This window comes from Aquarana catesbeiana, linkage group LG03, assembly GCF_042186555.1.
Source record: "Aquarana catesbeiana isolate 2022-GZ linkage group LG03, ASM4218655v1, whole genome shotgun sequence".
NCBI lineage: Eukaryota > Metazoa > Chordata > Amphibia > Anura > Ranidae > Aquarana > Aquarana catesbeiana.
In genome coordinates, this window is record NC_133326.1 from 95954918 (window position 1) to 95973235 (window position 18318).

General features: G+C 42.4%; 1 protein-coding gene across 2 annotated transcripts in view; it reads right to left on the reverse strand.

Annotated features, from left to right (window-relative positions):
• The window catches only part of MAPDA (N6-Methyl-AMP deaminase), an 80612-nt gene that overhangs the window by 35880 nt on the left and 26414 nt on the right, over nucleotides 1-18318 (reverse strand). For both annotated transcript variants that reach the window (XM_073618839.1, XM_073618840.1), the window contains exons 8-9: nucleotides 17785-17911; nucleotides 7275-7375 (exon numbers count right to left, since the gene is read on the reverse strand). In XM_073618839.1, the coding sequence (XP_073474940.1) occupies nucleotides 7275-7375; nucleotides 17785-17911 (228 nt within the window). The remainder of the gene's footprint in view (nucleotides 1-7274; nucleotides 7376-17784; nucleotides 17912-18318) is intronic.

Below are 18318 nucleotides of genomic sequence, written 5' to 3' on the forward strand. Positions count from 1 at the left end.
CACAGAGATAGAAGGTGGGCAGCGGAGGGACGGAGTGGAGGGGCGGTGACTGTCAGGAGCAGAGGAGGAGGAAGGAGGACACCTCCTCCATGGGCGATACAGATCGGGGGCTGTGAGACTCTTTCCGCCCACAAAATGTCTGCTTCTTCCATGCTCATTTTCAGAGGACTACAACGGGCCGTGCCAAATCGCTGGCTGAGCTTAGGAGAGGTATAGCAGCCAGCGGTCTTACAAACAGGATGTCAGCAGGTAATAATGGTTTTTCAGCAAGTTCAGCAGCCTAGTACAGAGGAACTACAGAGCTCAGAAGAACATGGATGGCAAAGTTGGTGAAGGTAGGAGATCAGCAACAAGGACATGGAAAAACATTTTTGGTCGGAGTTCTGCTTTAAGGTCCTCCAGTCCCCATATTACTTTCGTTGCCCTTCTCTGGACTCTCTCCAGCTCCAGCACATCTCTTCTGAGGATTGGGGACCAGAACTGGATGCAATATTCCAGATGTGGCCAAACCACAATCTTATACAGTGGCAGGATTATAGTTTTATCTCTAGAATAAATTCCCTTTTTAATGTGTGCTAATAATCTGCTGGCTTTGGTAGCTGCAGCTTGACACTGCATGCTATTTCTCCATCTGTCTTCAACTAGGACCACTAGATCCTTCTCCATCCTGGAAGCCTCTAGTGAGTAACTTGCATTTATATTTTTACCCCACAAATGCATTACCTTACATTTTTCAATGTAAAACTTAATTTGCCATGCAGTAGCCCACTCCATTAATTTATTCAGATTCTCTTGTAAAGATTCGATATCCTGATGTGTTATTGCTCTGCATATTTTTGTGTTGTCAGCAAACACTGAGATCGAGCTATTTATCCCACCCTCTATGTCATTCATAAATTAATTATACAGAATTGGTCTCAGGACAAAGCCTAGGGGTACCCCACTAACCACTCTAGACCATTCTGAGTATATGTTATTTATCACAACCCTTCAGACATGACCCCGTAGCCAGTTTTCTATCCAAGAACAAACCTTATGGTCCATGCCTACAGACCTCAGCTTGTAAATTAAGCGTTCGTGGAGTACTGTATCAAATGCTTTTGCAAAATCCACATATAACACATCCACCGGACTACCTTTGTCCAGATGGCAGCTCACTTCCTCGTAGAAGGTTAGTAGGTTGGTTTGGCAAGAGCGACCTTTTGTAAACCCATGCTGATTTCTGCTAATGATAATATTTTCATCAGCAAATTCTTGGATATCATCCCTTCAAATAGTTTACAAACTACTGACGTTAGACTGACAGGCCTATAGTTCCCAGGAATAGATCTCTGCCCTTTTTTGAATATTGGTACCATGTGGGCCTTTCGCCATTCAGCTGGTACCAATCCTGTCAGTATGCTGCACATGAAGATTAGGAATAGCTAAAGTGGATACATTTGCCACCCTCTTCTTTTTATATTTCAGTTTTCAGCTGTTTCCTCAATGGTATCACCAGCACCACTCACATCACATCTTGTGACATTACCAGCACCGGTGGAGCCAATTCCATCCCACAGCCGCTGTATTCATTACAAGCATCGGTTTCCCCCAAAGCAAAGTAGAGGAAGGTCTTCCTCTGTCCTGCAAACCTGGATCTACATATACTGTATATGCCCACTGTAACTTTGTGCCCCTTTGATGGGTTTACCTTGGGGGGTATAACTATAAGTAAAAGGGTTCCATAGTAAAATGTGGATAAGACCACCACCACTTCAACTGGTATTAATCTTATTGTGCCATTTGCCAAGTGGCACCTTTATAATAGCACCATTTACCACTGGTGTGCAAAGATCTGTGATTTATCCCCTTAAAGTGTTACTAAACCCAGGACCCTGAATTCACTATATCTGGTCTCCCACAGTACATAGAACTCGGAAACACAATGTCCATGTGGGCTATTGCATGGCAAACAAATGGCAAATAAAGTTTAACATTGGAAAATGTAAGGTAATGCATTTGGGGGTAAAAATATAAACACGAGTTAATCAATAGGGGGAGAACCTCTAGGGGCTTCCAGGACGGAGAAGGATCTAGTAGAAGACAGACTGAGCAATAGCATGCTGTGTTAAGCTGCGGCTACCAAAGCATGCATTAAAAAGGGAATTTACTCCAGAGATAAAACGATTATTCTGTCACTTTATAGAACTCTGTTTCGGCCACATCTGGAGTATTCCATCCAGTTCTGGTCACCAATCCTCAGAAAGAGGAGTGTACTGGAGCTGGAGGGAGTCCAGAGAAGGGCAACTACATTAATATAGGGACTGGAGGACCTCAATTATGAGGAACGCCTACAAGTGCTAAATTAATTTACCTTGGAGAAGAGACGCTTGCAAGAAGATATGATAGTAATTTACAAATATTTCAACGGTGATCCCAGCCTAAGTATGAAACTTTTCAGTCCCAGGGAGTGTAGGAAGACACGGGGCCACACAATGAGACTGGAAGAGAAGCCGTTTAACCTTAAAGTGAATGTAAACCCGATTCATGAAATTTGAGCTGGGCACATATATCTGCAGTGTTTTCTTATCTCTCTTCAAAGCACTAAGTCCCATGGCTTTCTCCTGCTCCGTTCTGTTATCAGCCTGATAACGTCTGACAAGTTCTCCGTCAAAGGTGATAAAACAAGGCTGAATTTTGTGTCCAGGGAGGTTGCTATAAATAGATTAGCAGAGAGCTATACTATTCACAGAACAGCTCTTAGGATTATCTGCCTATGTGGAGTGGGTGTGTGCCTTTCCTCCAATCAGCTATCTTGGCTATATGCCCAGACTTCACTTCCAGTGCTGAACAGGAAGAAAAAATCTCTAACACAATCTGAACTTTCTAAAGAATATATAAAGCTGAAGACAGTAGATATACCTGTAAAACTTATGTAGGGTGATTTGTTTCATCCCTGTGTATCATCTGAGGCTGTTCACTTCACTGGGTATAGGAGAGGGTTTACATCCACTTTAAGTTGCGTAGGGGGTTTTTCACTGTCAGGGCGGTAAGGATGTGGACGTCTCTTCCACAATCGGTGGTGTCAGCAGGAAGTATGGATAGTTTTAAAAACTCTTGGACGTGCATCTTAGTGAAAACAATATACAGGAATAGTGGAAATGATTGTTCTACACACATACACGTACACAGGTTGAACTGCATAGACTGTTGTCTGTATTCAACCCCCCCACACACACACACACCCACACACTTTTCTGCACGTGTGGAGGTGTTGGTGACAGCAGCCTTAGCTCACTGAATTTGGAATATCATTGGATTAAATAAATGTTTATATGTATGCACTTTAAGTTAGAACACTGTTAATATCACAGTTGGTTTTTGTATAGCGCTGCCTTTTTCTGTTGATTTTGTTTTATGTGTATCACTTACCAACTATGTAACTAATGCAGGATTGACACTATTATCTTGGCCTGCTACAATTACATTTATTCTAAATGGCATTCTGAGGCAATTTCTCAAAACACCTGCATCGTAGTGCACCACAACGCTCAATAACACAATAATGTGCACTGTGGTGAGCTGTACTTCTAATAATGGTGTATGCATATTTTTATGGGCCGTTTTCTTTGTGGAGCAGCACATTCCAATGAATAGGCTGCCTTAACAGAACATATCCTAATGTGTGTGCCCTGAATGCAAGCCCTAAATGTTGTTGTTAAAGGCTTTTATTATGACCCATGTATAGCCCGAAATATTTTTTCTTGTTTTTCAGTGTGTGTTGCTATTGGGGGTCAGAGACAGGAAATGAAAATAAAAAAAAATCTACCCAATGGGGGACTAAAAATAGAGGATGCTACAATAATTATCAAGGAGAACACAGAAACCAAGAGAAACAAATGACCTCTTGTCTGAACACCTATTCATTCATGAGGTGTTTGAACTGCTGGTGAATGGACTAAAGTTGGCCATACATTAAGGTTGGGTTCACACTAGTGCGAATTGGATGTGGTTTTCTCCGCATCCATTTCGCTTGACAGGAAATTGTGACTGGCTCTCTATGGAGCCGGTCCACACATCTCCAGAGCGAATTGTGCAGAGGTCCGTGCATCTTTGGCTCTGTTTCAGGTCCGAATTGAGACAAAAATTTGGGCCTGATTCGTCCCTGAAACAGAGAACAGGGACACACCGGACCCCTGGCCGTCAGTCACATCCGTCTGCAGTGTGAACCCAGCCTGAGGCCTGATTCACACCTATGCATTTTTAGTGCTTTTTGCATTTTGTAGATTTGAACTACAGTCCATTTAACATGGTTTCCTATGGAACACGTTCTGTAGTGCAAATCTGCAAAATGCAAAAAGCACTAAAAATACATAGGTGTGAATCAAGCCAAGTTCCTCTTAAAAAAAAAAAAAATAAATGTAATTTTTTTTTTAGATAAAAGTGTAATTTATGTTTTGTTTTTGTTTTTTTCTCAGGAGCTTGCAGAGCATTGCACCCACGGACAGCAGATCACAGGTGCAATTTCAAGCTTCCTGCAGACTTTCAGAGATGTCTGCTTGTACCTCAGTTACCTGAGAGCAGGAAGATCAAAGGGACTACGAGAATACTCACCAGCACCCTTGTAGTTCATTGAGAACTACAAGCCCTGTAGCCTTTCATTCACGGGAAACTTACAGGATGTCTCCAATTTACAAGCTGACCTCAATGCACTGTCTAATTGGGCGACTATGTGGCAGGTGAGGTTTAATGTTGAGAAAAGTTATGCACTTGGGGGCTAAGAATATGCATGCATCATACATACAATGGGGAGTACAACTGGGGGAATCCATAGTGCAGAAGGATCTGGGGGTTTTGGTAGATCATAAGCTCAATAATAGAATGCAATGCCAAGCTGAGGTTTCCAAAGCGAGCAAAGTCCTTTCTTGTATTAAGAGAGGTATGGACTCCAGAGAGAGAGATATAATTTTGCCCCTGTTCAAATTATTAGTAAGACCTCATCTGGAATTTGCAGTTCAGTTTTGGGCACCAGTTCTAAAAAAGGATATCAGGGAACTGGAGAAAGTGCAGAGAAGGGCAAACAAACTGATAAGAGGCATGGAGGAACTCAACTATGAGGAAAGATTAGAGGAACTGAATTTATTCTTTCTTGAGAAGAGGAGAATAGGGGGGATATGATCAACATGTTCAAATACATAAGTGGTCCATATGGTGAACTTGGTGTTAAGTTATTCTCTTTATGGTCAACACAGAGGACACGGGGCACTCTTTACATCTAGAGGAAAAGAGATCAGATCAGATCTCCAAATACAGAACGGTTTCTTCACAGTAAGAGCTGTGAAAATGTGGAATAGACTCCCTCCAGAGGTGGTTCTGGCCAGCTCAGTAGATTGCTTTAACTACTTCACACCTGGCCAATGTACATAAACGACCGGGTGGGCGCTCTCTCCTTCTGAGTGGACGTTCAGGAACGTCCCTCAGAAGGAGCGGGATCGCGAGTGCCTGCGCACCGGCGCGATCCCGATGCGCTCGTGTCACCCGGACACGGTGCATCTTGGATCGGCAGGAGGGCTCTGCCTCCTGATCACATGATGGCCCTGTCCAATCACAGCTGTCATGTGATGTAAACACACCAGGATCAGCTCTCCTCTCCTCACACGGAAGTTGTCGCTGAGGAGAGGAGAGGGGATCGCTGCAGCCGGCTGATGATCAGTGAGTATGAGCTGTTTTTTTACAGCTTTTTACTCACTGATCACCAACCTAGTGTCAACACACATGTCCCCATACAATGTAAAACACACACATGTCCCCACATAATGTAAAACACACATGTCCCCACACAATGTCCAGAAAAACACATGTCCCCAAATAATAAAAAAAGCTGTCCCCCACATATGTCCCACTAAAATCACATGTCCCAATGGTAATCTGCACACATATGTACGTGATCACCTGCGCACATCTGTACATGATCATTTGCGTACATATGTCCGTGATCACACAAACCAATTATTATACACTTAACAGGATTTTTTTTTATCAAAAACATGTAGCAGAATACATTTTGGCTTAAATTTATGACAAAATTCGATTTTATTGGATTTCTTTTAAAACAGAAAGAATGAACATATTGTTTTTTTTCCAAATTTCCGCTATTTTTGCGCTTATATCGCAAAAAAAAAAAAAAAAAATGGAGTCGTGAATAAATACCACCAAAAGAAAGCTCTATTTGTGCGAACAAAATGATAAAAATTTCATTTGGGTACAGCGTAGCATGACTGAGTAATTGTCATTAAAAGTGCGAGAGCGCTGAAAGATGAAAATTGGTCTGGGAAGGAAGGGGGCGAAAGTGCCCAGTATTGAGGTGGTTAAGAAAGGCCTGGATACTTTCCTAAATGTACATAATGTAACTGGGTACTAACATTTATAGGTAGAGTTGATCCAGGGAAAATCCGATTGCCTCTCAGGGATCAGGAAGGAATTTTTTCCCCTGCTGTAGCAAATTGGAGCATGCTCTGCTGGGGTTTTTTGCCTTCCTCTGGATCAACTGTGGGTATAGAATTGGGTATATTGGATTGTACGATATTTTTTATTTTTTGTTTGAACTGGATGGACTTGTGTCTTTTTTCAACCTGACTAACTATGTAATGAAGCGGCCGTGTGGATGGAGCCCTACACGGCTGCTCTGTTTTCAAATTTTGACAGCAGGTGCAGGGAGAGGATCCCCCACCCGCTGTCGGGGGGGGGGGGGGATGTTTGGAACCTGTAGCATGTTCCCAAGGTGAACTTATCCTTTAATCATTTTTTTCGCTCAAATAGCAGGTTAAATGGTTGAATGTGGATGGGGGAAGCACTCCCTCTGTGTTTCTGACGTTGGCACTGATCGTTCAGGACAAACCCGACAGGCTGGTTGTACAGACGGCAATCAGATCAACTTTTGTACAACCAGCCTGCCTATACATGGATCAAAATTTGGCCAGTCTCTACTGAACTGGATACATTTTGATCCACATATGGCTGCCCTTACATGTTACTGTTTTGTAACTAAGAATGAATTTTTGGCCTTTTAAATATTCATTGTCAAATCAGATTTTTAAATATAAATCATATCTATTATATTCAAATAAGTTTACTATATTAAATGACTTTGTAAAACACCATTATTCAGACTGCCTCTTGTCTCCAGAAAATGAGAAAACACATGTACACATGTATGTCCATTTTTCAGGTCAGCAATCGTGTGAAAATGTGTGCGTTTTAACCGATGCCTTAAAAAACATTGTAAAGCTACTTACACAAAGTACAGACGGATGACCCAAGTCGTACCAGAAGCCAAAATGATGCTTGTCATAAGAGGGAACAGTCTGTCCTTTGATATTTGAAGTAATGCAGAGCTCTAAATAGAGAAAACGGCACACATTATTACAAGCCGACTGTCACGATGAATATTCCTTTTATGCTGATATTTAACTTCACCTTGTAGATGAACTAGTGCATGGCATGGAACAAATTGTTAACATCTAAATATATCTGGCCAGGCAGCCTCCTTATTATTTCACATTCATGAATAAATAGCGGCTTGAAATTCAGCCCTGATTTACATTGTAAACAGAAAGGGACGTGGCTGTTCAACAGAAATGATTATCACGCAGCACCTGAGTCACTGGTCCACATCCCCGCAAGGCCAACGCAATGCCCTAGATGGGTTCACGGTTAATCCTTCTCCAGTATACAACCCTAGTGTATATAGCATCTAAACAGATTTTTTTTTTTTTTTTTTTTTAGCCAAGAATAAAATCCTCCTGCAGCATCTGTTCTGGACCTTGACCTGTTACAAGATAATTGATTCTAACCATTATCAGCTCAATACAGTTATTCTACTTGGCCTTAAAAACCTTCTGTAATACGAAAAGTTATTTTCCTGTGCATGTTATTATTCTGTGATGACAAAAGGCCCCACTTAGCAATTTCATGGAATAAGCAGAATAGAAAATACTGCCGCTAATACATTCATTTTAGATATGATTATTTCTGATAAGGTATTGACAAATTCATATTTACAGCATTACTCATGAGTATGATGTTACATAAAAAAAAGTTATATAAACAGCCAGTCTGGGTGGTTTACATGGAGAGCGAAACAAATGGCTCTGTAATATTGGGCAGTATATGTGGAGTAATGAACGCACAGCTGCACACTACAGAAAAGATCGGTTCCCCCAGCAATCATCCAGATAAGCTATACTCCTTTATTTTTTGCATTTATTATGGAGTGATGGCCTACAATACCCTCTGTTTTGAGAAGGCAATGTTTAAAGTATTATTATTATTATTATTTAAGGTACATATATAGCGCCGTCAATTCACCCATGCTTTACACATACATTGTACATTCACATCGGTCCCTACCTTCAAGGAGCTTACAATCTAAGGTCCCTAACACACATCATATACTAGGGCCAATTTAGACAGAAGCCAATTAACCTACCAGCATGTCTTTGGAGTGTTGGAGGAAACCAGAGTACCCGGAGGAAACCCACGCAGGCATAGGGAGAACATGCAAACTCCAGGCAGGTAGTGTTGTGGTTGGGCTCTTTGCAAAATAAAAAATCATGTATAAGATCTCATACACAGGGCCGTATGCATATAGGGATGACTGCCCCAAATGCAGACAGTCCATCTCAGTTTGGCTCTGTACCCGAGTACTGCTCAGAATAGCATCCAGCCTCCGTGTATCTCAGCCAGTCATTGATTTTGACAGGCTACTGGCAGCGGGCTGTGCACTTCACCTGTGCTGCCTTTCCATCCAATAGCGCAGTAAAGTCCAAACCACACGTGTGCATGAGGCCTAATGCCGTGTACACATGGGTGGACTTTTCAACCGGACTGGTCCAACGGACCGAATCCGTCGGACAATCCAACCGTGTGTGGGCTCCATCGGACCTGCAGTGGACTTTTTCAGTCAAAAATCTGACGGACTTTAGATTTGAAACATGTTTCAAATCTTTCCCACGGACTCGAGTCCGGTCAAAAAGTCCGCTCGTCTGTATGCTAGTCCGACATGACGAAAACTGACGCTAGGGCAGCTATTGGCTACTGGCTATGAGCTTCCTTATTTTAGTTGTATGTCATCACGTACGAATCCGTCAAACTTTGGTGTGATCGTGTGTAGGCAAGTCTGGTCGTTGGAAAAGTCCGTCGGAAGTCCGCCGAAAGTCCTTCGGATAGACCGTCAGACCAGTCCGGTCGAAAAGTCCACCCGTGTGTACGCAGCATAAGATGCAGTCTGTCAGTTCTGCAGTGAAATCACTCTAGCATTGGCAATCCTGTGGACAAACACATTAAACCCCAAACTCCAACTAACTGAAACAGTTAAAGGCTAAGGCGGGCCATAGATGAGTCTTTTCTGTTTCATTCAACCAGCAGGTTGACTCAATTCCCCCATCCACACACTCAATGTAGATGGGGGAAATCTCCCCACTGAGCTATTGTATTCTGACAGCGGGGAGACTGATGGCCATAGCCGATGGCGATGATCGAGTGGGGAAAATCTGACAGAGCGGTTGCACAGAAGTTAATCGACTTCTGTACAGCCTCCCTGCCCACACATGGATCGAAATTCAATCAGTCCCTTCTGAACTGGCCAGATTTCAATCCATGGATGGCCTTAAAGTGGATGTAAACCCAATGTCATCCTTTCTAAACTACTGCCATAGGGGTTATCTATAAGGATATACATGCCTCCTGCATGTATCTTTACCTGTCAAATGTCTCCCCTCTGTCTGTTATTAGACCTGAAAAACTGCAGATTCTGTGGGTGGGTCTGTTGTCTGGAGCTCGGTGGGCGGAGTCGTGATGTCAGTAGACTTCCCCCCCACCTCTACACTCCCCTTGTCAATATGCATTTTCTCTGTGTATTTCTAACACTGAACTTCTGCTATGATCTCTAACATCCAGTGAAAAGACAGGAAAGTAACCACATGACTTCAGCATGCCCAATTATGCTGAGGTGTGGAACAGCCAATCCTTGCAGAACTGCTGAAGAAAGGAGTGGGGGAGGGAATTTAAAAATACTGCATGTCTCTTAGGCTAGTGCACGAGATGTAAATCATCTGTCACTCACAGCAAGGGGGAGGATTTGACAAAGTTTTTCTCAGTTTATCAAGATTTTTCTCACTGAACAATAAAAGAGGATTGCTCAGAGATGGATTAACTCTTTGTGGCAAGACTGGGCTCAAATGATAGCAAATCTTATACTCTACAGTATGATATAAAAAAAAAAAAAAAAATCGGGTTTACATCCACTTTAAGTTCACCTTAAGCAAAAAAATGGGTGGTGGCGCTGCTAAATAGTATGAGATTTAATACATTAGTCCATCAATAAGTCCTTGAAGTGGATACTCAGTATATGTGGAGGGGGAGGGATGAAGAGGGGAGACCTGTATAGATTACTTTAGCAGTCCAAAACAACCTTGGCAGCCTTTGAGGGGGGGGGTTGAAAGCAGACTCCAGATATGCAAATGAAAAGAGAAACACATGCTCCTCTAGGTCAGAACTGTAAACATTTTAATGAGATACAGGTGTATTATCCACTTACATGGAGGTTAAGGAAGTAGGGCACGAGTCCATCCACACTGGCGTGGCGTTCCAGCCCTCACCATCGGCCTGATCCAAGCCTCGGTTTCATCGCCATGGTCCCAGAGATCCTGCTGTTTACAGTTCTAACCTAGAGGCACCTGTGTTTCTCTCCTCATTTAAGTTCACCTCAAGGACCATGCTACACCCGTATTTAATTTCTTCTCGCTCGTGGCAGCTGTCACATTTGAAATCCTACAGCCAGGTCGTTCATTTACAGAGATCTGTGAAGGAATAAACTACTGCACCACTGTGGCAGACGGACTTGTAGTGATCACCACACTCATAGTCCATTGGCTTTCAGCTGAAATCTCAATATAGACAGAGAGCTGGAGAAAGAGTCTGCAGGAGCTTGGCATTGCACCCACAATCCATTGATGACAGTTGCAATGCTTTTCAGACTTGCTTGCAAAAAAAAATAAAAAATAATAATAATAATAATAATAATAATAAATTCTCCTTTATTTCTGCAGATATCGGTGATTTTTGTTTTCCAAAAGGTGCAGTTAACCTTTAAGCAGAAATCATTTTTTGGTTTTCAAAAAAAAAAAAAAAAGCCATATTCAACAAATTAACTTTGTTATTATCCTGCATAGCGAGAAAGCTTAGTGTGCATGTAAATGTGGAGAAAAATATAAAGACATGGGAAATAGTCAAAATAATTGATGTACTGAATGCTACTATTATAGGTTATTACCAGTTTCCAGAATATAATAGTTTTGCTATAGTGGTTCTTCAAACCCACAGGCATTTAGAGTGGAGATTATGGTTTCTTCTGGCTCACTTCACCATAACCTGACCGGTTATAAAAATCACCCTGTAATTTGTTTGTGGGCCTTTAAAACCTCAGAGATATGGCTGCTGTGCTCCTTTGTTATTTGTGTCATTTCACATGAATTGCCAAGATATTTACCATTGTCTGTTTACAACAGGCAGGACATTAATGTCAGTTTAAATGGCCAAGTTGCCTTTTCTGGAATATACTGAAATGTGCAATCTCTGTTCACACTCGTCATTGTTTCCTAGCTACCATTGCTTTCCATTATGTACGAGGGGAACTCAAGTCAAACTGGGACTTTTGAGTTTATATAATAAAAGAACCAATTTCAAGGAGTGGAAACTGCATTTATTTTTCAACATACTCCCCTGGTACATTTATACACTTATCCAGTGGCGGCCCGTTTATTAGGGCCCCCCCACCCCAATCCATGCGCCCGGCCCCTAATCACCATGCATGGTGCCGGACGCATGGATTTCTGTAGGGTTTTTTTGTCTTTTTTTTAAGCAGGTGATTGGAGCCGGAGGCTCTAATTGGCTTAAAAAAGTGTGGGCTCGGGGCGCAGAGCACTGCGCCCCAAGCCCACCCACTTGTGTGACATTAGCGAATTAATATTTGCTAATGTCTTCCTGTTTTTACTCCCGGCCAATCAGGAAGCAGCTCCTGAGATGCAATTGGCCGGGAGTCTTAGGACGGGTCTCAGGACCCACCTTCTGTTCAGCCGGGAGGAGAAGCATCGGCCCCGGCAGCAGCCTACTCTGGATTTAGCAGTGCACCGCCACCTTGTCCTCCTTTCCGCATCTCTACCGCAGTATAAGGTAAGGCCACTGATCGCGCAGGGAGGGTGCGGCGGCTTTAGTGTGAGAGGATCGCCAATATGATCAATTGAATGATTTAGAGCCATGGGGGGGAAGGGGGGGAGGCTAGTGTGAGGGCCAGATCTGTTTGCTGCCCCCCCCCCAAATGTTGACCACCACCAGCCACTAAAAAATTAGTGACACCAAATGTGTAAAAAATTCACATAAAAAATCCACATAAAAATAAATATATAGGGATGTATTCAGAAGGTTCAATTATACAGGTGTAGAATCCTGATTGGTATAGAGCTTTTGATCACTAGCAAAGCTGTTTAAAAACACTTGCTTAATTAAGGTGCTCATTGATAGTACCAATGTGTTTTTTGCTTCTATTCATAACCAATGTGAGAATCATAAACAGGCAGATAAGAGAAAAAAACAATCATTGTGCAATAGTTAGGATACCAAGGTACACAGGCAAACTTCAATCCACTCACGTGTGCCTTATAATGATAAGGCATATGCAGGTTTTACTATAGCTGTCAGCCGCCTTAGACAGGAGCAGATTCAGTGCAGTACACTGTGTGAAACTGCTGATCTGCACAGAGCTTCCTTGGCTCCTCCCACGCGTTACATCACAGTCACGTGACTTTTTCAAGGATCCTTGAAAAAGTCACGTGACTGTGATGTAACGCGTGGGAGGAGCCAAGGAAGCTCTGTGCAGATCAGCAGTTTCACACAGTGTACTGCACTGAATCTGCTCCTGTCTAAGGCGGCTGACTGCTATAGTAAAACCTGCATATGCCTTATCATTATAAGGCACACGTGAGTGGATTGAAGTTTGCCTGTGTACCTTGGTATCCTAACTATTGCACAATGATTGTTTTTTTCTCTTATCTGCCTGTTTATGATTCTCACATTGGTTGTGAATAGAAGCAAAAAACACATTGGTACTATCAATGAGCACCTTAATTAAGCAAGTGTTTTTAAACAGCTTTGCTAGTGATCAAAAGCTCTATACCAATCAGGATTCTACACCTGTATAATTGAACCTTCTGAATACATCCCTATATATTTATTTTTATGTGGATTTTTTATGTGAATTTTTTACACATTTGGTGTCACTAATTTTTTATAATTTTACACTATTTTGATTGCTGGATTTTATAGGAATTTTTACTCACCGCTGGATTTATTTGACTATTTATATTTATTCTTATATATTCATTTTCATGCACATTGTGAAGCGCTTCAAATATCATTATTTATTCTTTTTAAGTGACTCTGAAAACACTCTCTTTTGATAGCAGCCTCACTTGGTTTTATGTGTAATTATCAGCTATTTAGCATCACAGCGCTTTGTGTTTTATATATATTTTTTTCACCACCAGCCACTGCATTTATCCGAGTGTTTAACTAATGCCTGGAAAGCTTTGGCATAGAAAGATTTGTCAGTATGCCTGAACCATCCTAGGACAGCCTGCATCACTTCGGCACTGCCCTCTGCCCTATTTAGGGCTTCATAGTGGGAGTTATAGAGGAGTCATTTGGTTCTGGCCCAAGGAAATGTTACGCTCGGGCGTCTCTTCTGCCATCTCTCACTGAACCCCTCATATCAGGAAACCAAAATTCAAAATTCGAGGCCATCGGGCCCAACATTGTAGATTTTGGGTGTTCGATACTCGCCTTATTTATTTATTTACGTGTCATGGTTGATTATCTTTACTAGGGCTTGGGAAGGATTGTGGGCAATATCCCTTTCTACTGCAAGAAACCATATGTAGTAAGAGTGATCCTAGTATATGTGATTCTCAAACTGGGGAGTAGGGGTGTATTAGGTTATCCTACTGCCCCATCAATCTAACTTGTATTATTGTCTGAATTCATTGTTGTGTCCCAATAGTCACACTTGGTATCAGTAGGTTTATGTGATATCTTTTATAAACACTCACTTGAAATGGTGAATGGGATTTTGGTATCCCCAAAGAAATATATATGGACTACCTCATGTGACCAGAGGGTTGGCAGCGGCTGGCTGTAGGATGACCATGGGCTGTGACTTTGTATTCTTGTTTATGAACTCTGAGTCATGTGGCAACTATTTATTGAGCCAATAGACTTACTGATGAATTGAGACTGGAATTGATGTCTACAATATTTCTTATTTTAGTGGCCGGCTGCAATATATCTTTCTGAAGAAGCGAGCCATGACCCGTGAAACCATGCGCCCAGCCCCTAATCTCCATGTAGGTTCCATACAAGTCCTAAGCTTTGCAAAGTTAAAGTGTTACTAAACTCACAACAGTAAAATCATTCTGTATATGCAGTAAAATATACTTGTTATACTCACTGTGGAACCTAAGGAGTTAATTCTCTGCATTGTGTAAAAAGGTTGTTTGATCCTGTCTCCTCTAAACCTCCACTTTTTCCAGAGTCCCCAATATATCTCCTGATAGTACAGAGGCTTGGGGACAAGCTGCATGTGCTCAGTTTGGTGTGTATTGCTAGAGAGTTTTTTTTGTTTTCTTGGGGGAGTGCATGTGATCAGCACAGGACCAACCAGCATTGTCTAGACAGAGGGTCAGGGGTCCTGCATCCTCACAGGACAATCAGGGGAGAATGAAAACTCCTCCTACAAGCTTTAACCAGAAACTGATAGATGTCTCAAGACTGTTCTAACTACTGATGAGAAAAAGTATTTAGCTGTTTATATTTACTAAAACTATTGTGTTTCCATGTTCTGTGTACTGTGGGAGACTAGATATACTGAATGCAGGGTCCAGGGTTTTGTAACACTTTAACTAGAGAATTTCTCTTAGCATAGTAAATGCGGTGAAGTTCTGTTAACTTAAATCAGCCAATCACATGCAAGCAAGTATCCTGTTTTTTTTTTGTTTTTTTACATTTTTCTTTGCACCTGATTTTGTATACTTTGCAAAGTGAATTTTCACCACATTCACTAAACTACTGCAAGTGAAAATTCCTTTGCCAAGTGATGAACATGCTCAACTGTTTTAGTAAATCAGGCTCAATGTGTGCATAATCTAATAGATAATATTTCTAGATATGTTTTTACCAGGGTATTACTAATCACAATAACTTCATACAAATTAAAGAAAAGGGTGTTATTTCAAAACAGAGCTAAACCCAATCATTAAAATTTTATATGTATACTCTATAGATTTTAAGTTAAAACATACTGTATGCCAATGCAAATCTCACCCAGGCAGCTAGAGGCATGTGAAAAGAAAAAGGGAGAGGGGGGCTGGGGAGTGGCAGGAGAGAGGGAAGGTGGGAGACCGGAAGAAGATGGATGGGGGAATCATCCCTGCTGCACTTTTGTATTCTGACAGTGGGGAGACTCCCCTGCTGTCAGAATACACAGATGCAGTGATGCAGTCATTGGCTGCAGCCCCGATCGAGCAGCTTTGATCTGACAGGGCGGAATTACGATCCATCTATGGCCACCTTAAGAAATTCAGCGGTTTAGTTTGATAAGAGTGTTTGATCGAATGACAAGGGCAGGAAGTGTGTGACCCAGGGTTCTATATTTTGTGGAATTTGGGTAGGTTGTCTTTGTTGAATGGCAGCCAATGCAAAGGTGCATTTGTGATTCATAGGCTTCAGCAGAGAGGGTCAGTGATTTCCAGGCTTTTGTCATGGTTTGTCCATGTTTAGCTAGCAGACAATAAGGCAGAGATTATAGAATACACATCTTGCCAAAATTGGCTGCTAGTTGGACAGGACCACCAGATGCGGTGGTAGTTGAACTGAACAGGGAAACCCCTAAAACAGCAGAGAGAAGAACCAGGGAAGGCCACCACATCAGTAATTTGTAACTTGTTTCTGGTAATAGGGATTGGCCTTGTCATCTGTGGAGTCCGAGATCATCAGCCAAAAACATAAAACAGTCCATACTCTGGTTATGAATGCAAAACAAGTTAATGGCACACGGCCACCATACCAGTCCCACTCTGGGTTTTCCAGTTGGCTTCAGGGGTCCCAAAGAGGAGGTTTTCACAGCTTAGCAACTGTGGCTCCATCCTACACTCAGTTCATCCTGATCACACACACACGTGTGTCCCGCTCACTCTCTCAAGGCCAGCTGCCGACTGATTCTTCTTCCTCATTCCTCGTCCTCTGAACTCACACACAGAGTGGTTAATCCCTTCAGGACCAAAGTCCCTGTTTTCAAGGTTTGGAGGTTCTTCTCATCCAAAACTCTTCAAACCTCTGAAATTTTGGGTCCCTTATAAGGAACCTAATAAGCAATCCTGAGAGTTCTGAAAGTCAGTCCCTATCTAGACTATCCCAGAACCCCTCACTCTGCATGGGTAAAACCATTCAACAATGTCTTCAAACTGTTCCCCTTAAAGTAGAACTTCACACTTGTTTTACATTTCTTCAGTTACTTCCTGGTTTCCATGGCTAGGCAAATGATGTCATACATCCCAGGAGTCTTCAGGAGGGGACGAGGGGCTTTCTCAGATAAACAGACTCTCTCCTGCCTGCATGCCTGAACTAAGGGCAGATGGATTCCAGGAAGTAAATGCTACATGAATCATCTGCCCTTACTCAAGATGGCCGCCAAGTGATTTCTCAGCAAAATAAAGCATGGAGACATGGGTGAGTTTACTTTGCATATTAAAGATGAATTAAATATGGTTTCTGGTTTGTGAAACTCAGATGCAGTGTAATTTCACTTTAAAGGAACCACATCTCAAATACTGGGGGAATATACCGTATTTATCGGCGTATAACACTCGCCGGCGTATAACACGCACCCCAAGTTTAGGAGGGAATTTTAAGGAAAAAAACTTTTAGGAGGGAAGTTTAAGGAAAAAAAACTTACATTTAAATGCCCATCAATGCAGCCTTGTCAGTGTCCATCTGCAGCCTTGTCAGTGTCATTGAAGCCTTGTCAGTGCAGCCTTACCCCAGTGCAGCCTTGCAGCCATGTCAGTGCTCCTTGTTAGTGCAGCCTTCCCCAGTGTCCATTGCAGCCTTGCCCCAGTGCAGCCTTGTCAGTGCAGCCTTGCCCCAGTGCAGCCTTGTCAGTGCAGCCTTGCCCCAGTGCAGCCTTCCCCAGTGTCCATTGCAGCCTTGCAGCCTTCCCCAGTGTCCATTGCCTTGTTAAGATTTAAATATGGCGCCGCAGAGATCGCAGGGACTCGGCGGAGCAGAGATACACATAGCTGAGTGTACTCGGCTCTTCTCGGCTCTGCTCACAGTCACGCCCAGTCCCGCCCTATGATGGACATAACACAGGTCCAATGGCGGGACTGGGCGTGACTTTGAGCGGAGCCAAGAAGAGCCGAGTACACTCGGCTATGTGTATCTCGGCGCGATCGCTCCGCTCACAATCAGCGGAGATCGGCGTATAACACGCACATACGATTTTGCCCTGATTTTAAGGGGAAAAAAGTGCGTGTTATACGCCGATAAATACGGTACCTGTCGTCAAGGACACATTTGTGGTGTTCTGAACAAGCTATATCAACTAGAGGAATGTGACCACTATATAAAATATGCAGGTTCATTAAAGATACACTATAGCCAGAATCCCAGGTGTATCTATAACAAGCGTTTTAGTACCTATAGGGATATTCTTTTCTTTCACCATTTCCACTACTCCTGGGGAATTACACAGAAATGTTCCATGTCCGATTCTGTCTGGAGGAATAGTAAGCAGAAGTTCAGTCTCCTCTCTCTGGGTTGGCACCTGCAAAAAAGTGCAAATGTTATAATATTTTCTTTTCCAGGTCAAGGCAACTGCAATACAGATCAGTGATCTACTACTTTAGAGAAGATATATAGGGTGTATATGGCTGTCACAGCTCATTAGTAGCTAAACAAGCATTACATGACCAGTATGATAGATGAAGTCATATGACAAATGAATCTCTCACTTCTATTGTGGTCAAATGTTTGCACTGTCCCGATGTGGCCTCCACTGAGTATGGCAATATGAGTGCTAACCCACTAATACTGGGGCAATTTCATCTGCTGCTGTAATTGTTTCATGAGTGATAAAATGCTCTAAGGGGCAACTTACTAATAAGATCTTAACTGGGGATCATGTAGTTATAGACATAAGAGGGATCCATTAGGCAATCGTGCCAGTTGCAT